The sequence below is a fragment of the Bicyclus anynana genome, chromosome 26, assembly GCF_947172395.1.
Source record: "Bicyclus anynana chromosome 26, ilBicAnyn1.1, whole genome shotgun sequence".
Lineage (NCBI taxonomy): Eukaryota > Metazoa > Arthropoda > Insecta > Lepidoptera > Nymphalidae > Bicyclus > Bicyclus anynana.
Window position 1 is genome coordinate 4,294,633 of NC_069108.1, and position 23,386 is coordinate 4,318,018.

Sequence of the window (23,386 nt, forward strand, 5' to 3'; positions counted from 1 at the left end):
TGTCTGCCACCAACTAATTCCCGACGATGGTCACGTATTTCCTAGACTTGACCCAGGTCGAGCTGCACAGCATGTCTTAAGTCGCATTGCAAACATTAAACAAGTCTTCACAAATTGATAAATTATTCTTCATTTAAAATACCTACTTTTTAAAAAAGTGCCTTTTGGTGCATTTTTTACTCCTATATCCTAAATGACGCTTTTTAAAAGTATCCCAGTTTTCTTCAATAGATTGGATCCTTTTGTTATCCGGGTTAAGACCCGAGCACTTGAAGCACTTTATATTGCTTTGTGTCTTTCGAAACATCGTAGTCAAAATTACTACGCCTCGCATGACGTCGCCTAACTTTTCTTGTGAGAATACCTCAAAAACAAGGTACTAGATTTCGCGACATTAAAAGGATCTCAATTATCTTCAATGGTTTTTAGTGCAGCTTCAATATCCTTTTATCCGGGTTAAGACGAGCACTTGCAGCACTTCAAATTCCTTTTTTGTCTTTCGAAGTAACAGATTTCACTACGATACTATTTTTATTACATATTGAATGTAAATCATAGTAAAACGTGTTTTTTAATAATTATTATTCTTATTAACTAACCGGTTGTTTTCATTTGCTTCGTAATTTCCTCCCATGCATTATTTTTTGCATTATTATCCCTGTATTGAGCTAAATGCATGTTAAATATAACAGGATATTGTTTAACAAGCTCAATTTACTTTTTGTCTGGCATTTTTGACTAAGTTTTGCAAAAAAAAACCAAGAAACTATAATTTTGTAATTAAACACTGGTTATTAAGTATAAGTAATATAACATTATTTATTAATTATTACTTATTGATTATTTAATATTATTACCTAAACACAAGACCACAATCGAACCGGTTACAATTTGCACGTGGTAATTCCCCCCTCAAGTGACAGTCGCTGTCACCTGTCATTATGATATTGCAGACAACATAATATCTTTTATGTTACCATTCTTAGAGAAACAAACACAATTCAAGACTGATCGTCATGTCACATCACAGATCATAGAGAAATATTCGCTTGCCGAAAATTCTCTGTTATTTGATATCGCGTGTTGTCTAAGGACACACTGCGTGACATTGGTCGGGTGGTGTGTGTACCCCCACTACCGGTAAAGGTGGGTACAGATTGGTGCAATGCAACATGTAATGCAACATGCAATGCAAGAATTTGACGTCCACATTGCTGCAATGTATCACGAATGCTCGTGGTTTGGACGCCTCGCGCGCACGAACTGCGCCTGGGTCGCGCACACTCCGAGCGTTACAACTCGTGCGCGGTTCGATCCGAGATTTGTCGGTTTTTGGTACGAACACAAAGGAGCGCGCAGTGTGCGCAGGACTGAGGCGTGGACGGTTGTTCGTTTCGTTCGCATGCGCAACGATCATGGTGGTGAGGGCTAGTGTTTGTTACGAAATGCGGGAACAGATGTTCTCGAATGATTCGTAGTCAATGCGCGTACCGCGCGCGCCACACGTCCAAGGCAGCAGGGAACATGCAATGTAAGGCAGAATATTACATTACATGTTGCATTGCACCAATCTGTACCCACCTTAACACGCAAATCTGTAATGATCGCTTGGCGTGCTTCGTCACAGGTATCGGGTGTTAGATGTGTGTTTCTGGTCATATCAAATATCACGATTTGATTTAGCCCAACACGCGTCGGGTCACGTCGGGTGGCGTCGGGACTCGGTAGTGTGTTTCCCGCTTAATAGTTATACATACAGGCAAAAAGTCAAATAAATCGAGGGTGCCAAATTAAAAATTCATTTATTTCAAGTAAATAAGCAGTTCTGAAATGTCAAGGTATGTCATGATTCACCATTTTACTAACTTATCTAAAACTAAGTAAACAATTATTGTATAGTGCAGTTCAATACTCCAGGTACTGTAATATTTATTAATTTAAATGAATTATTTTTTACTTAAACTAATCAGTTGTTAAAAATTATTCACAAAAAAATCTTAGATCTAAAAATTAATTAAGTACATAAATATAAAGTGTACGACTGAGAATAATATTTATTAAGTTCAATTGAATAGTACAAGTTAAATTATATTACAGTCAAACATTATAAAGTTATTTTAAAAGTAGGTTAATACACATTTTCAGTTTGTCATTATCAGCTATTAAGAAAATATTACAATTAATTGTAATGGCTGTAGTTAAAAAAGGTCTGAAAATGTAAAAACCAGGTAGATCGTAGATGGGGAATATATGTTCAGAGACGGCTCATACGTTGAAAAAAACGACACTAGTTTATGCAAATTCTATCAAAAAGAAGAGATAAGGAATGTAACAGTAACCACCCATTTTACAATTGCTATTGACAAACTCTCCTAATTGATAACAAGGGCATGTTTCGAAAATGTCAGGAGTCTGCCATTTAATAGTGTAAGGAATGCCACCAGTAATCTTGTGTAATAAGTCAGGGTCTAGCACACTAACGGTACGTTCACACGGAGACACGATTTGCCTAATCTTATTTTCATCGGATCTGGAAAAACCGAATGTTGTATTCACACAGCACATCTTGTTTGGCCGTATCCGACGGCCTCGTATCGGGATCTCGTGTGAACTCACCATCCGGCTTTTATTAGCAAGAGCGCGCACAGTTCCTCACGTTGATTTGGAAGCGATGGACGTGAACAGTCTTGCTATACTATACTGGTATTATCGCCGTCAGCGTCGTAGAAAAAGATTGTGGTTAAACCCAATAGTACAAAGAAGATCAACAGTTGGTGCCTTTACAACTCTAATGCAGCAGTTAAGAAATGATCCACAAAAATTTTTTAACTACTTTAGAATGACTATACCTACATTTGATAATCTTTTGAAAAAAGTGGAAAAAGATTTGAAAAAGCGTGATACAAATATGAGGAAAAGCATTAGACCAGAAGAAAAATTAGCGATATGTATAAGGTAATATTGAAATACTGTATTTTATTATAATTAAATTTATTAAAAATATGATTAAGACATTATAGACAATCGCTTGGTAGGTACACAGTTTGAAGTTTCCCAACTACATATTATGAAAGTCTGGTAAATCAGAAGCATTCGATTGAATACTTTGAGACTCTGGTGATGCTTGGTACTGCGATGTAAAATAGCCTTGTGATTGTGCCACATTTGGTTGATAGTTGTATGTTGATGAGTGTGCAGGAGACCATTCATTTCGGTTCTTTATATTTTGCAATAAATTTAAGACGCCTGATTGAAATTCTAATGTTTGATTATCGTTTAGCGTTGCCAATGATGGAAGTAGACTTTTAAAGAAAAACAAATTACGGTCTTCTTTCATTTCTTCCTTCTTGTTGCATTCCATTTGATAATCTATAAACTCACTCATTTTCTTATCAAACACGTTTAAATTCTGCCTCGATGGTTTGCTTTTTTTTCTTTTTGAACCACCTACTAAATTTTCATTATCAATTTCTTGTTGACTTTCATCTGTAGCATCTTGATTATTTGCGACATCTTCACCGAATAAATTGTCCTGAGCCATCGCACTGTCATGGGTAACATCTGATGTAACTGTAGCGGCTGTACTATCGTCTGCTGGGTTTGGTGTAACAATAGTTGCACTATCATGTGTGTCAGCTGGCGACACAATTTTTTTTAAGAACAACATTTGACGATGATAAACGTAGGCTCTCGGACATGTCGCAGACGATCCTGATTTTTTTGATTTCTTTTTCTCATTAATACTCCTCATCCAGCTGTCTCTAATATTAGTCCACTTCTTTACGATCGATTTAGCTGAAAAATATAATTAAATTTACTTGCAGATATATGGCTTCTGGGTGTTCATACAAGGATTTACATTACGCCTACCGAGTCGGAGTGTCTACGATCAGTAACATTATTAAGGAAGTAACGAATGCTATTTGGAACAATTTGCATGGGGAGTTTATGACATTACCCAACACAATATCTGACTGGGAATATATCGCCAATGGATTTAATACTAGAGCAAACTTTCCCCATTGCATTGGTGCAGTGGACGGTAAACATATTAGGATAAAAAAGCCAAACAACAGTGGTTCCATGTTTATGAATTACAAAGATTTCTTTTCCATCGTATTATTAGCAGTGGTTGATTCATATTATAAATTTACATACATCTGTGTGGGCTCGTATGGAAAAGAATGCGATTCGACAATATTCAAGGAGTGTACTTTTTGGAAAAAACTAATAGATGGTGATTTGCAATTACCGGCAGCATGTCCACTGACAAACGATTCCGATTTATCGATTCCGTTTGTAGTAATAGGCGATGAAGGTTTTGGCTTGCATCAACATTTGATGAGACCTTACGGCGGAAACCATTTGGATAGAAACAAAAGAATATATAACTACAGATTAACCAGAGCTCGACGCTATGTTGAGTGCGCCTTTGGGATATTAGCTAACAAGTGGCGAATATTTCATCGTCCACTGGATGTTGATACCAGCACAGCAATATCGATTGTAAAGGCTTGCACTGTACTTCATAATTTTATAATAGATATGGAAGGTGTACAGTCGAACATAGAAACAACAAGCAATGTATCATCAGTGGTTAACGTGTTCACAGATGCACCCAATGAACAAAATAGTACACGAGGTGGACGATGTGCTAATGTTATACGATCTGAATTCACAAATTATTTTATTTCTACAGCAGGAGCTGTGCCTTGGCAAGACGAATCAATCTAACGTTAATTTTGTAACACACTGCTAATGTACAAATACTTAACCTGTTTACTTTAAAAAATTACAAACTTACCATAATCCTGCCTGTTTTTCTCCTCCATTTCTTCAAAATCTTCATTTAAATTTATACATATTTCTCGCCAGCCAGCAGTTCTCAAGTTTTTATCCTTGTATATTTCGAGAGTTTTGTCCCATAAAACTGGCCGATTTTGGACAAGAGAAATTAAATTTTCAACGTTTATATTTTTCGTCGTCATAGCGAGCGGTCAGTCAAAGCGGGCGAAAAGAACTGGCGACTGGCAAGCGCACGTGCAGTGTGTCCCTCCCGCCCACCCCTCCTTCCCAGCTTGTGCGACGCATTCGGTTTCAAGATCCGACAAAAAACCGAATCTACCCCTGCGTGTATCGTATGAACGCATCTATTGAATGCCCTATACCACTGTATCGGATCTGCATTTTGCAGTATCGCCGGATCGGTTTGTAGTCGCAAAATCGGATGTCAACTTCAGCAAGATTCGGCTTTTTTGTCGTGTCTTGAAACCGAATGCATGTGTGAACTCCTTCATTGAAATACTTATGCCACTAAACCCAATCCTGCAAAAAACCGATTCGGTAGCACGCCGTGTGAACGTGGCGTTAGGCTGCGTATAATCTGCAGTATCACTTTCTCCAGAGAAATTACTTTGTCAGATATTCTTAAAAGATTAAATACAGTCTGCATTTGTGCTCCAGTAAGAGAATAAGAAAGTTCTAGAACATCTTCTATACTAGCTGCTCTAGTCAACTCATACACATGATTAAATAAGCTGTTATGGTTATGAGTGGTCTCATTTCTGTTATAGAATAAGTTTCTATACTAAGTTTATTTTTTATTAGTTTGTATTTCGACATCTGTCAAATGGAATTATAAGAAAACAAAGGATTAAATAAACAGTCTTATATCACGCAATGGTCTTTTACTACATGTAGTTCGGTGGCTAGCAATTCACATCCTCCTCCTTCTTTGGGGGAGAAGGAAGATAGTGATGATAGTGCTTATCATTTAAATGTATTCGCTGATGCTGAAGAGTATCCCAGAGAGGAGCTTGGGGTTGACCAAGAAACTGATAGTGAGTCGTCGGAGAAAGCGAAACGTAGGCCAGCTGCTAATAGGGCTCGTGAGCAGTTAGCTTTATATTTTAAGAAAAAATAGTGTTAATGTTAATTTAAATATTTTTGTTATTTTTCTTTAAGGGAAAGATGTTATAGAATAAGTTTCAGCTCGTAGGTCACAGTGTTTTAAATCATTTGTAGAATATCCTAATCTTTCAAAAGTCTTAAGCGATAATATATTTAAGTCCGACCCAGAATCTAACTTAAAGTTTTCTGACATACCGTTTTTACATAAAAACAATGTTTCAAACCACTTACTGTCTTTACATTTATCACCATTCAAGACAGATACGTATAATGGATCATTGATAGTTATTTCCTCGTTCACTTCAAGCACTTTTTTATTAGCTCTCACGCAACACTTTTTAAAATGACCCCTCTGGAAACACCGAAAGCACGTCGCGAATCTAGCTGGACACCGATCTTGGTCATTATGACCAATACCGCACGACACGCACTTTACATCACTATACGCGCTCAGCCGAGCATCGAACCGACGACCCGGCTCATCGTTGTACATGCGGCGCGCAGCGCTGGGCCCGGCGCCCCGGCCGCTCGAGCCGGCTGCCCCGCCCGGCGCGCGCGCTCGCGCCCTGTACACTGCATCCACCGCCGCGCCGGCCGTATAGGGCTTGTACACAAAACTGCGATGCGACGCGATGCGAATTCGCAACGCAAAAAATTACGACACGAATTGCTGCGATGCGATTTCGTGCGGCAAGGCGTCTCTCAGGGCGACCATTTCTTCGACGACCGTTAACCGTACTAAACGTATTTTAAATTGAAAACAGGTCGTGACATGGATCGTAAAAAGAAGTGTGCACTTTTATTATTGCTTAGGAGATACAGGAAAAAGAAACAAAGAAGATTTTGGGTTCATCCATTTATTACTATTATGAATCCCGTTGGAAACTATTTTCTTCTAAAATATAAAGCTTTGAAAACCGACGAAAAAAAATTTTTCGAGTATTTTAGAATGAGCATATTTTCATTCGAAGAGCTTTTAAGTTTATTATCACCATATCTTCAGAAACAATCGTACAAGGGGAGAATTCCTGTTATGCCTCTGGAAATGATTGGCCTCACTATCCGGTAAGTAAAGTAAAACAATAATTGTTTACATTAGTTTTTATTGAGAAAAGAGTTTTTAAAATATTACAATTCATAAAATTTACGAAAAATCAAAGTCTTCTTCAGTTGAAAGTGTGCTTAATATGCTTGAGTTAGAAAAATCATTACTGGGTGAATCAATTTGATCTGGTATGTTAGATGACTGTGGACGTATCAGTGGCGTTTGTTGAGATGTCGCAAAATGTTGAGTTTGATAGCCACCCTGGTAGTTGCTATTCGGATAGTAGTAGCCATGAGGTTGATGCAATTCTGTTAAAATTTGAAGAACTCTGCTCTGAAAGATTAGAGTTTTATTGTCATCTAATCTTTCAAGTGATGGTAGAATACCTTTAAAAAAAGATATGTGTCTATTCTCAGGTTCCTTTAAAATCTTTACAATATCATCTTCAAAATTATTAACCATCTTTCGTTTTGGTGGCTGCCTTTGGTAACGTGTTTTAGATGTACCTTCTTGATTATCCTGCTCATTTTCTGAATCATTTATACTAGTAGTGGTCTCATTTTGCAAATTTTTCTTAAGAAATTGTAATTGTTTGTACAGATGGTATTCTTTTATATTTTTGGATGCAGACCCTGACCTACTTGCATCTTTGAGTTTCTTTTCATATTTATTAAAGGTATCCTTAATCCCCCTCCATCTTTGTATTACTGAATTTCCTGAAAAAAAAAAAATAGACAATATTTAATTTATTCATTTATTTATTAATCTTTATTATTCATCAAATACCAATTGTACAGAATAGGCGAACTTAACGCTAGAAGCGTTGTCTACCAATTAAATAAATTAAAATAATTTATGTATGTTTATGTCGTTTTAGGTTAGTGTTCTTTACTTTTCAAGTATGTTATATAAATTAACTTTTTTTTCTATTTATGTTACAGATTCCTAGCGACCGGAAATGAAATCAGAAATATACATTTAGATTATTATCGAGGAATAAGTACAGTTGCTAAGATAATACGAGTAGTTTGTAATGCAATATGGAAATTTTGTTTAAATGCAAACATACCAAAAATAACACAACAGCTGTTTGAAGAAATAGCTGCGGACTTTAACAAGAAAGCCAACTTCCCTAACTGTATTGGAGCCGTTGATGGGAAACATATTCGTGTTCGTAGTCCCCCAAAAAGTGGATCACTTTTTTTTAATTACAAGGGCTACAATTCAATAGTTTTGTTGGCTATTGTGGACTCGAAATACAGATTCATCTATGTGGACATAGGCGCATATGGAAAGGAAAGTGACTCCACTATTTTCCACAACACGAAACTGTACGACTTACTGATGAGAGGTGATTTGCCTACACCAACATCAAGGCCGTTACCGGGCTTTCAAGAACCGGTTCCTTTTGTTTTTGTCGGAGACGAAGCTTTTTCTATTTCGAATAATGTCATGCGTCCTTATTCTGGCAAGCATTTGTCTGTTAAACAAAGAGTATTCAACTACCGTTTGAGTAGGGCAAGAAGATATGTCGAGTGTACTTTCGGCATACTGGCCAATAAGTGGCGAATATTTCACCGGCCCATTAACGTTTCATATGATTTTGCAATAGATATTGTTAAGGCTTGTTGCATACTACATAACTTTGTAATTAACCGTGATGAATTAGACACCCCTATTGAAATGATCATAGATAATTCCGAACTACAACCACTTCAACAAGGGTTGAATGTAGGTAGTCAGGTGGTAAGTGCAAATATAATTAGAAACGAATATTCGGATTACTTTACTAGTGAAGTTGGAGCATTAAGCTGGCAACTAAAACTAATTTAAGAATATACAATGCGGCTTGCATTGTTGCTCGCGTTCTAGGTAATAAGTCAATACAACAGGTACAAAAGGATCACATCGTAAAACATTAAAGTAGCTCGCTGTCGACGCCTAAACATTTGTAAACAATTTAAAGAATATTTTTTGTGCTTATATGAATAGAATGTTTGATTTGTAGGTAGTTTTAGTAAAAAGTAAAAAGAAGTTTTACTTAATAAATGTATTTGTGTACTTACCAAGTTTAGTTTTTTCATTGTTTTCTTTTTCCTCGAAATTTGGAAATAAACTTTTACACACGTCCTTCCAAGCATCTTGTTTAATGAATTTGTTTTTATAATCTTCATTACTAGTATCCCAAAGAACAGGGCGCTCCTCGATCAGTGATATTAAAAAATCAACGTCGTATTCTGTCATTTTTAAAGTACACGTCTTGCCCACACGCTGTCCCAGAGCGAACTAAAAATGGCGTCAACAAGTGTGACGCAACATCGCAGGAATGCGCGATGCGAATCAATTCGCAAGTTCTTGCGATGCGTAGAGGGAGCTCGCAGATTTTTGCGATGCGACGTCGCATCGCAGTTTTGTGTACAAGCCCATACTCTGCAGTTTTAGCGACTTCAATTTGCTTGCCCTCCGTCAGTGATATTTCATTTGCGTGACAAATCTTTATAGCCTTCTCCAAGGTCAAGTCATCCGTTCTGAGCAATCTATCTCTCACTGTACTGTCACAAATACCACACACGATCCGGTCTCTTATCAATCCGTCTTCCAGGTGCTCGAACTCACAGCGTTGAGCTAGTAGTCGCAAACCTTGTAAAAAAACGATATCTGGACATGGTCGTATTTTGCTTAATGCAAAAATGTTCATTAAACTTCGCTACCAATACCTCTATGTCATCTTGACTTTCTTTTTCTATAAATTTGAAGGTTGAATATATATCGTATCCATCAGGTCCTACAAGATTAATTAGTAGACTCGCCTGGACATCTGCACTTTCTTTGTGAACCCCTGATGCCTTTAAAAATACATTGAACTGCCTGTACCATTTACGCCACGCGTCTGCTCGGCTCACCGGACCGCCTTCCAACACTAGTTCCGCTGGAGGCCTCGCGTGTTCCATATTTGCATTAGTATACAAACATCCGTAAATAAATTAACTCGGTTTGGATCCCACCGCTGTCACCATGTAGTAAAAGACCATTGCGTGATATAAGACTGTTTATTTAATCCTTTGTTTTCTTACAATTCCATTTGACAGATGTCGAAATACAAACTAATAAAAAATAAACTTAGTATAGAAACTTATTCTATAACATGGTCTAGGTCAGATCCTAAACCCTCCTTTATAAAAGTATCCCAGTTATCTTCAATAGTTTTTATTCCTGCTTCAATATCCTTTTCTTATTCGGGTTAAGACCCTACACCGAAGGACCCACGTACAACAGCCAATCACATGGCCAAGTGCGGAAACGGCCCAGAAGGAAGAAGTCCCGTAGACGCGGCGCTAACGTCTTAATGGCGCTCATTGTCATTTGGTAATGGCGGTCTTATTGTCCTTTGTGTAAGGCACTGTCAATTTTAGTTTAGGTTTCAGCCGCGGGACTTCTTTCCTGGTGAATCTGAAACCAAACTTTGTAGTGGCCGAACACGGCGCAAGGGCGATGAGTCCAAGGCGTTGAGCTTGGCCTCACGCGCCAGCCTGCGATCTGCCTCAAGTAGCCCATCGCAGAGCTCTTCCAGCTGCTCCAGATCCTTGCAACTGGACTCCAAAATCCCTGCATCAACGCCGTCCATGCCGAGTAGCGCCCGGTACGCTTCCTCGGCAGCGCACAGCCTCGACGACAGCTGCAAACACCTCTGCCTTAGGCTCTCCACGCGGTCGTCACGGCCTATCAATGTGTGGGCTGCTGCAGCCCACCTTAGCTCCGCCGCGATCCTTATTGATAATTCGCGCTGAGTCGGCATCTCACGAAGCTGTCGAATCCTATAAACAACAAAAAAAATTAATGTTAACCAACACGGTTAACCAACAAAATATTATTAATACAAACAAAACACTATTAATTAATCAATTAAATACTAATCCAACCCAGGAATATCAAAACGCAAACAAAATAAAAAAAAATATTAAACAAAAGACAAACAAATATTTCAAGTATCATGGGTTGGTTAGGTCGCGCTATAGTATCCTACAACAACAATTAATTCATTCTAATCCTACAATCTACGTGGTCAGCTAGACCAACCGATCGCAAACCACGCTCTGCTACCAAATCGCGGGACTTCGTTCTATACTAAAATTTCAGTAACTATGACATGCTTAACAAATGATCACAGGATTGCTATCTACAGGATCAGGGTTTTGTGCATTGGTTTCATTAGATGGTGTTATAGGAATGCTATCTCCAGTGTCAGGATTTCGATTTTGAGGTCGTTACAAAAGACGGCGAAAAGTCAATTTCTTGGAGTAAATTACGATTAAAGGGATAAGTACCAGTTTCGCTGGAACCTGCCTGAAATACTTGTCTGAAAGCCATAGGCATAGCAGTCCGATGATACCTGGTATGTCGTAAATATACATTTTCTTGGGTGACATCGCATCTATCCGTCACATGGAGTATTTTTAGCCTTTTTCAATGGTCCAAAGAAGGATCGGTCTAATGGCTGTATTTCGTGCGAGCAGTGCAGAGGAAATGACAGCACAGTGGTGTCATTTAGTATTCTTCTATATATTTCATATGGATATGAGAATAATAATTGTCCAGAATTAATAAGGCTTTATGTGCTAGATGGGAAGCAATGGAAATTTTTATTAGAAATGTTCTATAAATACTAAAAATTACTCATCCTGCATCCATCCTGAAGGATGCAGTTCCATTTGATCCTACAGGCCCGTCGCAATGTAAAAAAGGAGGACTGCGTTTCCTAAGGCATTTAATGTACAAGCAACTGCGAGTGGTACTAGTATTTATAAATTACAAAAAAATGATTGGTGTGGAGGGAAGAATATCAATGTATTAGGTAACCCTGAGTTTACTAGTTTCTAATATTTTTTTAAACACTTTGGTTTTTTTTCGGTCTCTGAGCTTTCTTTATGTTATTAAAAATTGCAATTTTCTGCTACTTTTCTTATAGCTGTAAAGACCGAGTCAAAATTCATCTTCTTGAACTCGTCTGTTCAAATGGAACTCACTGGTTACCTTATTCTGCTTCGGTCTGAAGTAATAGTCGAATATCTAAATGACGTCATCCACTAATGCTTTTGGTTTTTGGTTTTGGTTTGGTCTTCAGCATATTGAGATATAAATCAAGGACCTACCACGCAATGTAATTTAGCAGCATGGCTGCCTTTCTAATATCAGTTTCATACCTCGCTGCACATATAAAGATTTTGAATGAATTTTTGAATTTGATCTATTCCGGGCAACACGAGTCCATGTCGTTGTGATTGCATTCCCCGGCAATCTGTATTGGACGCATATTCTCTAATTATCGGGGTCCAAAAAATTAAAAAAAAAATGTCTGTCGCGCGCCGTCAAGTAATGGATCAAGCCTGCTCATTTTGTGTTCCTCTTTTAATATATGCGATACGCAATTACTCCATTTTTCTGATGTGACATTGTTTATACCTTCTATAAATAGGTTTTCAACGTCGTCTGGTTTGCATGCCGTATTATTTTTCGTCACGTGCGTTTTTACCTGGGCACACACTATTTCTATGGGGTTAAGCCCGCAATGGTATGGGGGCCGATTTAAAACAGTGACACCGTGTCGTGCGGCCATCTCATCGACTGCGTATCTATTGTATTCTACATTATTAGGAACAAGTTCTAAAAGAGTTGTTTTCACCATATTGTCTTTGAAAGGAATAATATTCTCCAGTCTTCGTCCACAGCTGACTTGCATGTGATGAGCGTGCGCTGCCATCTATCAGCACCTAGGAATGCTATCTTCAGTGTTAGGATTTAGTCGTTACAAAAGACGGCGAAAAGTCAATTTCTTGGAATAAATTACGATTAAAGGGATAAGTAACAGTTACGCTGAAACCTGAATCAATGTTTACTTGTGTGAAAGCCACTGGCATAGCACATTCTGCTTCGGTCTGAAGTAATAGTCGAATATCTCAATGACGTCATCCACTAATACTTTTGGTTTTTGGTTTTGGTTAGGTCTTCAGCATATTGAGAAATAAATCAAGGAGTTGTGACCCACTGTAATTTAGCAGCATGACTGCCTTTTTAATATCAGTTTCATACCTCGCTGCACATATAAAGATTTTGAATGAATTTTTAAATTTGATCTATTCCGGGCAACACGAGTCCATGTCCTTGTGATTGCATTCCCCGGCAATCTGTATTGGGTTCCTATTCTCTAATTATCCGGGTCCAAAAAATTAAAAAAAAATGTCTGTCGCGCGCCGTCAAGTAATGGATCAAGCCTGCTCATTTTGTGTTCCTCTTTTAATATATGCGATACGCAATTACTCCATTTTTCTGATGTGACATTGTTTATACCTTCTATAAATAGGTTTTCAACGTCGTCTGGTTTGCATGCCGTATTATTTTTCGTCACGTGCGTTTTTACCTGGGCACACACTATTTCTATGGGGTTAAGCCCGCAATGGTATGGGGGCCGATTTAAAACAGTGACACCGTGTCGTGCGGCCATCTCATCGACTGCGTATCTATTGTATTCTACATTATTAGGAACAAGTTCTAAAAGAGTTGTTTTCACCATATTGTCTTGGAAAGGAATAATATTCTCCAGTCTTCGTCTACAGCTGACTTGCATGTGATGAGCTCGCGCTTTCATCTATCAGCACACTGGGTGTCAGTTTCGCCTGCGTTCTGCTTTGTATTCCAGTAGATCTATATAATATTGTCCAGTCTTTGTCCACAGCTGACTTGCATGTGATGAGCTCGCGCTTTCATCTATCAGCACACTGGGTGTCAGTTTCGCCTGCGTTCTGCTTTGTATTCCAGTAGATCTATATAATATTGTCCAGTCTTTGTCCACAGCTGATTTGCATGTGATGAGCTCGCGCTTTCATCTATCAGCACACTGGGTGTCAGTTTCGCCTGCGTTCTGCTTTGTATTCCAGTAGTTCTATATAATATTGTCCAGTCTTTGTCCACAGCTGACTTGCATGTGATGAGCTCGCGCTTTCATCTATCAGCACACTGGGTGTCAGTTTCGCCTGCGTTCTGCGTTGTATTCCAGTAGTTCTATATAATATTCTCCAGTCTTTGTCCACAGCTGACTTGCATGTGATGAGCGCGCGCTTCCATCTATCAGCACACTGGGTGTCAGTTTCGCCTGCGTTCTGCGTTGTATTCCAGTAGTTCTTAGCCCTTGTTACAACTCCCGGCATACACAAGAGGTCGTTTATTTCGTAAATCCGTGGCGTCAGGTTCGGTGTCCTTTTCAGGATTGTAAAGAAGATGCATCCTGGGCGTAGTTTGCAGACCTTGAAGCTTCTGTCCAGTTCGAGTCGAAGCCCAGGGTGCGTAGCTCGTCTTCAATATCCGTGGGTTCTGCGTCGACAGACCCCCTAATCGCTACCTTCAGACGCCAAGTCTTGGGGCAGCGAGTAGGAGAACCAGGATATCTTCTGTTTTTTCTAGGACCGGTAGGCACCGTTGGATTAGCCAATACTCGATGACATCCATAGGCGTGAACTTAATGCCCTTCCCAAAGGGTCGGACATTTAGAGCTCTGTTAAGCTTCGCTTTCAATTGCCGTAGATCGTGGACCCAATTCAGTAGCTACGCATGCGCTTTATAAATAATCCATCTATTTCATACGTCATTTTGATACATAATGATAAAGTAAAAATAAATCATTTATTTGTTTTACAGATTCCTGAGGATCCACAGTCGTTGGTACAAATAGAACAAGGGTTTAAATTTTTTTAAGATGTATAGGAATAGGACCAATAGATGGCATGGCGTTAAAACCCGGTGTGGCGGACGCTTAAATACTAAATCGCTCCGCAAATGAAATCGCGCCGCGCATGGCCGTACGCTATTTAATAAAATAAAGGCCGCCGCGTGAAGGCACATCGCCCCGCCGCCTGCAAGATACCGTTAGGTCGACCGCCGCGCCGCGTCGGCTGAGCGCGCGGCAGTGTTACCAACTCTCAAAAATATTTACCCCTAAAGTTCGTGTCAAAAACCCCTAAAATCGCCATAATTATTGAGTTGTCCCCCTAAAAAATATATTAATTCTTTTTGAATTAGAAATAATATGCTGTAATATGGTATTTTTACCCGACTGCAAGAAGGGTTATGTTTTTCGCGCGTATCTTGTATGTATGTATGTATGTATGTAATATTCTTTATTACCTCATATCTTCCAAACCGCTGGACGGATTTTCGTAATTAAGATATCGTTAGATTAGTCTTAATAACCCAAGTGTTCTTAGATAGGTGAAATTTAAAAAATACCAACAAGACGACTGTGAGACGCTATAGACTCAAGGTGAAAAAAAAAAATTTTTTTTGAATATTGCAACATGGGTATCAAATTCAAGGGCTCTTTGAGAGGATTTCAAAATGGTATATCATGGCCATGTTAAAAAAAACTACAATAAGAAAAACGTTATTTATTAATTATCTTACAATATACGCGAGGCGGATGACTATGGGTGCGAGGTTTATGAAGTGAAGTTTTAGAACACCTAAAATAGACTAAATTTTATATTGATTATAAAAGTCGGACAAGTGCGAGTCGGATTCACCCACCGAGGGTTCCGTAGATTTTTTTAAAATATTTACTTAACTTCGGTTGGACGTATACATCATTATCGTACTTTGTAACATGTAAGAAATGTAACAAATAAATCCGAAATTCACCATCTATCTTAACTAAAAAGTGTGTAATAAATATTACAAAATGTAGACGAAAATCATTCTATTCATTATAATAGGCCCCGACTGTTTTCTAATTGCTTTCTACACTTCTGGACTGAGCTTGTTTTTTTCTTTTCAGTTTTTGTATCATTTATGCAGTCGGGTTTTTTTATTTGTTTAATTAATTAATTTATTATTGTAAGTTATTTAACACATTATATAATATTTCATCTTCATCTGAAGATTCAGATTTTTTGAAGTCGTACATATTTACATTAAATAGATTTAACATTTTATTGGTTGGATTAAATGTTGTACAAGATCCACCATTTCGACTTAATGAAAATCGGACCATCATGATGCTTTGCAACATTTTAATAGATAGTCTATTCCGCAACTTATTTTTAACGACATTATAGACAGAGAATGCACGTTCGACACTCGCGTTTGAAATCGGAACAGTGGCAAATGCTAATCCGAATTTTGAAATATTTTCAAAACGTTTACAGCCAGCTGCGTCACAATCGTTATAAACTTCAAAGTAAAAATCAGCTGAAGAAGAAGTATTCGTCCATATTTTATTACTTAATTGGTACCACTCAGACTCGATATCATTTTTCTTGCCATAAACATGAGTTCGCTGAATGTAATTCAATAGTGGTTTTATATCGGGTTTGACTTGAGATGTAGCAACTCTTGGGTGCAAATCGGCAACTGTTTTTAACAGTGATAAATTATCCGGAAGCCTTTTCTGAATCTGCTCGGCCAGAGAACATAAAAAGTTTTTGCATCGTTCCCTGACATCCAACAGATCCTTTTCTTCGAGTTCTCGTGATATGCTATGAAAGTCAAAACCAAAATACATTGATGCTGTATGCATCAGATGTTCACGGAAATTAAATTCTATCAGTTCAGAGTCCACCAATTTTTCCAATTGTGAAGGCACAACAAGTCTTTTTAGCAAATTTTTATATAACAAAAACAAATCCTCAAACAATTTGTTAGGTTCAACATTGTTAGTTTGAAAAAGTAAGTTTAATTGTATCACATGTTTTAATTCATTTTGTAGAAATATCAACAAAGCTTTAAAAGGATGCCTCCGCATGATATCATAAAGCTGTTCCGCCATGAAACATTTATCATCAGATTTTGCAATAGAAAAAAGCAGCTTCAACTCCTCCCACTGCTCCAATATTGTTTTGATAGCATGGTAACGAGCGAGCCAGCGAGTTCCGCTAAGTCCTTGAATTTTTTTCGGGTCATTGTTATTATTCATGGTTTCGTATAGTGTTCTGTAATACTCCAAACGCTTAGGGCTGTAAGAAAACCAGTTATGGCTTTCCCTTACAAGAAATTCTAATTGGCGTGGTAATGATTCAGCCGCCTTTTCCGCGCATAAATGCAAAGAATGGCAAACACATTTGACAATAATTAAATCAGGCAGTTCTTTTTTAAAAATACTAGTCACCGAGTTATGTTTTCCAACCATTACGTTAGCTCCATCAACGCCTATTCCGACCATATTTTCAAGTTTTATGCCATCCTCTTTAAGTTGATTAACAATTGCCTCATGTACACTTTTTGCATCACATTCTATTAGTTGTATTATTCGGTAAAAAGTTGTAACAACTTGCTTTTCCTTGTGTGAAAGAAAGCGAATCATAATACATAACACTTTTTGTGACGAAAGATCAGTACTTTCATCTATTATAATAGAGTAAGGAAAATCTCCTATATCTTCAACTAAAGCTTCGAGCATCGATGGACCAAGTACATTTTTTATGAGCATTGAACACTTAGTTCGATGAATTTTAAGGTTTTTTAGAGCATCTGATGAAGGATCTAATTGAGGGAGTAAACTAATCATATGATCTACAGTTAACAAGGAACAGTGCTCGGCGATAAAGGCAGCGATTTTCAACTCGGCAACTTTTGTGCTTTCTGGCAAGGCTGGTTTATATACTTCAGAAATAGATTTATATGATTTAGCTGATGTTTCCCAGGCTGTGGCTTTTTTATGTTTTTCAGTTTTAGCGTGACTAACCAAGTCCTTTTTGTGGGGTTTTAACACAACACGGCAATATTTACAAGTCGCCAATGTCGCACTCGTAGGATCTGGTGCAAGCCAACCTGCAATAAAAACATAAATTGTAAATAACTTGATTGAATTATGAATTGAATGGCACATTATGATATATGTATAGTAAGGAAGTATAATGACAAGTATCATGACATGCACAACATGCTTCGATTTTGGTGAAAAATAGGGAAACATTCAACCATGGCAACACCAACACCACTCATTCAATTTAACAAAAGGCCAAACCGCCAAAGCAGCCAAAAGCTAAATTGTTTAAAAAACAATAAATTATGTTTATGTGTCCAAATCCAAATTGAAAAAGCCACAATCTTAACACTAACCGACTCATCCAGTCCAACAACATATTATATATACCTTTTAAATGTTACTGAAGAACGAGTACTGCCTAGTGCCGTACAGCCGTAGTTATACTATTGACGCCGATACTTCATACTACTATTGTGAAAAATCATAAATATTGAATTGAATTGTTTGTTTATAAGTTACAAAAATGCTATGAAATCTACCTATTTACCTTTTAGATCTGGATCTGTTTCCCAAGTTTTCGTGTACTTTTAACTGTACGTTTTTTTACATTTATTTTCCTTATTCATCATTAACACATTTCTTGTTGACACACAATGCAAACCAAATCGAAATGACAATCGTCGTACTTAAGATAGGTCTTTGATTTTTTGGCGGTAGCCGATAATCTTATCCCAGTCCCACAAACATCAAAAAAAATCCTAACTCTTATAGCTTCGATTGTGATCACAGACGACAAATGAAGTCTGTGATCTGTGATGTGAAAAAATAAAAATTTTAGACAACCTCTCAGCCATAAAGCACAGACAATAAATAGACTGCCAGTAACTGGTGCCAGTATTGCCGCCAGTCACAACAGATTATATTTAATACGCACTAGAAGTCGTTCTATGTCGCTAAGTCAAGAAATAAATATTAATATTATCAATTTTAAAATACTGAGGAGTCAAAAAATCCCTAAAAATACCCCTAAAAAATTCTGACCCCTAAAAAAATCCCATTTCATTTTTTTACCCCCTAAATCTGGGGGGAAAACCCCTAAGTTGGGAACCGTGGCGCGCGGCCAGTCTGCAACGAGACTTCGAGTCCGACGCCGTATTTCACTTCTCTGCCTCGCTTTCATATAATACTTGCTCGATTGTGTTTTGCTCGGAACCACTCTGATAACATACTTGTATTTACGCTCATTGTATACTATTTCTTTCTGTCAAATTAAACCTTAATAACTTTCTACGCCTTCTTTCAATCCTCGCCTTGCTTGTGTGTAATAAATTAGTTTGAAATAATTAGACTTTGTGGTGCAACACAGCCAGCCACATTTGGTGAACCCGACGTGCGTACCATACGTACGTAACAGTGAGTACCAGGGATGTAACGGAGGTAGTTTAATCGGAACCGAAATCGGAATCGGAGTTTTCAAATTTGGTTTATCGGAATCGGAATCGAAATCGGAGGCAAGGTCAGTTTGTTTAAGGACAAATAAAACATGATTTATAGTCAATTCTTTTCATTTTTATTTTTTATTATAAAATAAAAAACAACTGAAAAAAATTGGCATAATTCCAAATAAACAAAAGATAAAATTAGCTTCAGTTTGTAATGTATACTTGAGTGTGTGTATAAGTGGAATTCCTGATGAGATACTGGCGTTATTATCACTCATATTTCGGGTAATTTCTTCAAAAGGTTGAAGTATAGTCAATATTTTTTTAAGCTGCAGCCATTCTTCAGGAGACAACTGAGAGATGTTGTGTTTACATGCGTACAGGCATAGAGAATCCTGTATTTTAATCATTCTTTCCAACATATAAAATGTACTATTCCACCTAAAACAGATTAATTAATTTAATTAACGCTTACAATTTACACTTATATACAGCATAACTTAAATTAAATTAATGATAAAAACTAAATATTTACACTCATTATAATCAGCGTTCTTATACGACAGCAAGTTTGAATAAAATCTATTTAGTAGTTTTATTTGAATTTATTGTATTAGCGTGCATAGATCTTTGATTGAAATATAATCTGGACTAATCTAGAGGTAAAAAAAAAAAATGCACAAAAAACAGAACTTACCGCGTACTACAATCCTGTTTTACACTCAAACATTCTTGGTTGAGTTGTTCCTTTTGTATTTTATGCAGTTCAGTCTGAGCTATTTGGGAATGATTAAAATGCGTCGATTTTTTTTTGCATTTCGATAATAAGGCTTTAATTTCTTCATCAGAATCTAACAATGTTCGCACACACAGTTGCAACTGATGTACAGTGCAACTGACATCAGGTAAGTCGCCGAGTTTCATTGCTCGTATCATATTAGATCCTGAGTCGCGTACAAAACAATGAATTTTCTCTTTTATGATGCCCCATTCCATCAACATACTGTTAATTTTTTCAAGAACTAGATCTCCTGTATGTCTTCCGTCAAATGTATGGCATTTTAAAATAACTTATAGCCTTTTAAAATCTCTATTTATGCCATGCGCTGTCAGACTCAATAAAGACACATTCGAACTTGGTTCGGTCCAAATGTCTGTTGTAAATGAGATCTATTCAAATTGTGTGAGCAAATCTTTAATTTTTTTAGCTAATGTTTCATATAAATGACCACAAATATTTTCCGTAAAAAATTGTCTTCCCCTTAACTGATAATTTGGCACAGTAAACTGCATAAGTCGTCGAAATCCTATACCTTCCACAAAATTGAAGGGTAGGTCTTGCAAAGCAATCATTTCCGAAATTAATCTGTCAATTTCCTTAGATTTAGCATTAGAAGTGCACCATTTTGTATTCTTCAGCAAAGTTTCTTTTAAAGTCATTTGTTTTTTAGCATCCTGAAGGGGCGTCGAAGTCGAAGGCTGTACAGTATCTTTTTTTTCAGTTTCTGACTTAATGAATTCTTCATATTCAGTGGCATGGACAGACTTCAAATGACTTTTTAAGGACGTTGTCGTACCTCCCTTTCTTGAATAAAAAGAAATTAAGGGATTTTCTGGTCGAAAAGTGCTATTACACGGTGAATGACTACTTGAATGACAAATAAAAACAAAAAATAAAATCGGTCTCCCTATCACTCACTCGACAAAAGGCTACGCCCAAACTGGGTATCCATAACTTGCATTATGTAATAAAATGTAACTTGTAATTATTATTATTATATTGTATAATGTAATGTATGGTATTGCTTGATATTAAATTAAATAAATAAATAAATAAATACGTCTTCATACACAGTTAACACTTTGCCGAATCTGAATTAACTTCATTGAAGTAGTTCCAAATACAACTGGATTTAGGTTTCATTATCCCACACAAAAACAGATCACTTTCATTGATAATAAGCCGCAAAAATCAAAACAATTATCTATAACCTATAAACGTGTCGTGGGCGTAACAAATAATAACAAGTGAAAAAATAATTGATGACAGAGTGCACGTAGTGGGGGTCGGGGGATTCCCCGCGCGACATGTATGAACCTGTTCGGCACAGGCCGTCGCGCGCCGCCCGCTTTGTTTCGTTCGACCTCCGATTAACATCCGATACAAAAGTATCGGAACCGAAAGGGTAATAATAATCGGAAGTTCCGACTTAACGGAGCCGGAATCGAAGCTCCGTTACATATCTGGTGAGTACCTATATTACAGTGCGGTGGGCCAGGAAATAAGAGGTGAGCGTTTTTATTTTCAATAAGTAAAATGTCACAAGAGAAAGTAGATAGCAAAGCCGACTGTGGTGGCCTTGAAAAAGTGTCAAAGATTGGCACTTTACGGTGCCCAAGGCAGCGCTTTGGTTCGCGCAACTGGAGGTAGTGTCCCTCCAGTTGCGCGAACCAAAGCTATCTAAAATCACTAGTGATACTACGAAATTTTACTTTGTGGCCACGCAACTAGAGACCAAGTACGCTATTCAAGTAAAAGATGTCATTACCAATCCGCCGGCGACCGACAAGTATGAAAGAATTAAAAATGAATTAATTAATCGCCTCTCAGCTTCTCAGGAAAAAAGGATACAACACGAGGAGCTGGGACACCGCAAGCCTTCTCAGTTCCTGCGCCATCTTCAGAACCTGGCAGGTCCATCGGGGGCTACGGACTCCGTAAAGAGTATATTGACGAGCCGCCTGCCACAAAACATCCAGACGGTAATAGCGTCACAGATAGATGAAACTGTATCTTGATTAAATCCATAAATATAAGAAGAAAACCTTGTCAACCAACTCTTAACTATAGCCTGTTTTTTTACCAAATGACGCAGTAAAACATTCGTGGATTTATTGTCGGTTGGCGTTATTTTATAGGGCGACTTTGACCTAGGTTTTAACTCCGAAGTACTCATTTCGATGACTTCCGAGTAGTTAGAATTGAAGTACTTACAGTTCTCGTTGAATTAAACTAGGAACAGGTGTGGACGGGAGGAAGAATTGTGCGATATTATTTGTCTTCAAGCGATTTCCCTTTCTGGAAATTTCCGTTGTTCTCTGTCGAGATTTTTATTGAAACAACTTGATGATCTTTTACAATAATTTATTACTTTTCCAACGGATACAAAAGAGATTTCGCCTTTTAAAATTTGCGTGATGCGTCCACAGACAACTGTCAAAGTCAATATCCAAAGTTCAATGCACGAAGAAATAATGTTGATAGATTACGGTGCCGTCGTCGATTGCATTTGGTAAACTCCGACTAAGCACTCTGAACGATTTATGAAACGGAATTTGTGTATTTTAGCAGTGCCTATTGAAGTTTTATCTCCTGTCCCAAAAGGACTTTACGTAAGTGGCCAAGGCAAACGTAAGCCAAAGAAACACCAAACATCTTTAGTTTTGACTTCCACTCCAAATATGAACGAAATTAAGGCTAAAAATGAGCCTAAAGCTCCTTCAAATAAGAAAAAACGAAAGGTTACCAAAACCATATTCCATGAAGACAGCGAAGAAGAAAATTGTCCAAATTACACTCAAGATGACGAAGAAGATTGCGCATGCATACATTGCAACGATCTTTATTCACGATCAAAACCTGGAGAAGGCTGGTTGCGGTGTTTAAAATGTTCGCATTGGGCCCACGCTTCTTGCGCGGACGTTTCTAAACGAACCAAGCGGTTCATTTGCAAGCTTTGCATATAATTTTAAAAACTTTTAGCCCGTATGTGGTATCCATAGCATATGGATAAAATGGATTTCGTTGATCTCTGTTCAATTTAAAATTATTATTCTTTCTAGTTAGTTTAAGTCTTTCAAGTATCTATTATAAATCAAAGATATGAAACATCACTGGTGTGCTAATATAAATGCGCTTTGATTTACCATTAAAGAGTTATGACCCAAAACCAAACTATATGTCATTTTGTACGTGCTTCCCCTACAATCTGCCGTTGAGCTGCTTGTTACTGACAAAAGTCAAAGAAACAAACTCGAATGGCTAAAATTTAAATGGTTAAGATTTACCCATGACAATCCATAAGAAATAAATTACAAGTAAACTAACAGAAATGTTGAAACTTTTTCTCCTTTTAACTGCTTTGATATTGAATAAAGGGACTCGTTTTCTTCCCCTTTTTCCTCTTTGACTGATATTGATCTAGATGTTTTGTACCGCAATGGTCGCCCCATAAAGAA

The 23,386-nt window shown here is 37.5% G+C and overlaps 5 protein-coding genes across 8 annotated transcripts; 2 read left to right on the top strand and 3 right to left on the bottom strand.

The window, feature by feature from the left end:
- Positions 1-1,963: 1,963 nt before the first annotated feature.
- LOC128199505 (uncharacterized) lies at positions 1,964-9,025 on the top strand. Of its 4 annotated transcripts, XM_052889445.1 has the most exons (3): positions 1,964-2,955; positions 3,825-6,975; positions 7,897-9,025. In XM_052889445.1, exons 1-2 carry the CDS (start codon positions 2,435-2,437, stop codon positions 4,732-4,734), a joined length of 1,431 nt encoding a protein of 476 aa, XP_052745405.1. In that variant the 5' UTR covers positions 1,964-2,434; the 3' UTR covers positions 4,735-6,975; positions 7,897-9,025. The 4 variants fall into 4 exon arrangements, with proteins under 4 accessions (XP_052745405.1, XP_052745406.1, XP_052745408.1 ...); XM_052889446.1 differs by having other exon boundaries at positions 3,825-9,025; XM_052889448.1 differs by lacking the exon at positions 1,964-2,955 and having other exon boundaries at positions 3,794-6,975.
- LOC128199508 (uncharacterized) lies at positions 2,975-4,988 on the bottom strand. The gene is made up of 2 exons (XM_052889453.1): positions 4,805-4,988; positions 2,975-3,795 (listed from the first exon to the last, which is right to left on the bottom strand). The coding sequence occupies exons 1-2, from the start codon at positions 4,986-4,988 to the stop codon at positions 3,059-3,061; spliced, it is 921 nt and encodes a 306-aa protein (XP_052745413.1). The 3' UTR covers positions 2,975-3,058.
- LOC128199510 (uncharacterized) lies at positions 6,997-9,386 on the bottom strand. Its single transcript, XM_052889455.1, has 2 exons — positions 9,022-9,386; positions 6,997-7,671 (listed from the first exon to the last, which is right to left on the bottom strand). Exons 1-2 carry the CDS (start codon positions 9,197-9,199, stop codon positions 7,055-7,057), a joined length of 795 nt encoding a protein of 264 aa, XP_052745415.1. The 5' UTR covers positions 9,200-9,386; the 3' UTR covers positions 6,997-7,054.
- Positions 9,387-14,789: 5,403 nt separating this feature from the next.
- LOC128199627 (uncharacterized) lies at positions 14,790-17,793 on the bottom strand. Its single transcript, XM_052889864.1, has one exon. It carries the CDS (start codon positions 17,502-17,504, stop codon positions 15,831-15,833), a length of 1,674 nt encoding a protein of 557 aa, XP_052745824.1. The 5' UTR covers positions 17,505-17,793; the 3' UTR covers positions 14,790-15,830.
- A 3,671-nt stretch (positions 17,794-21,464) lies between these two features.
- On the top strand, positions 21,465-21,946 carry LOC128199628 (uncharacterized). The gene is made up of 2 exons (XM_052889865.1): positions 21,465-21,479; positions 21,548-21,946. Exons 1-2 carry the CDS (start codon positions 21,465-21,467, stop codon positions 21,944-21,946), a joined length of 414 nt encoding a protein of 137 aa, XP_052745825.1.
- Positions 21,947-23,386: the final 1,440 nt, after the last annotated feature.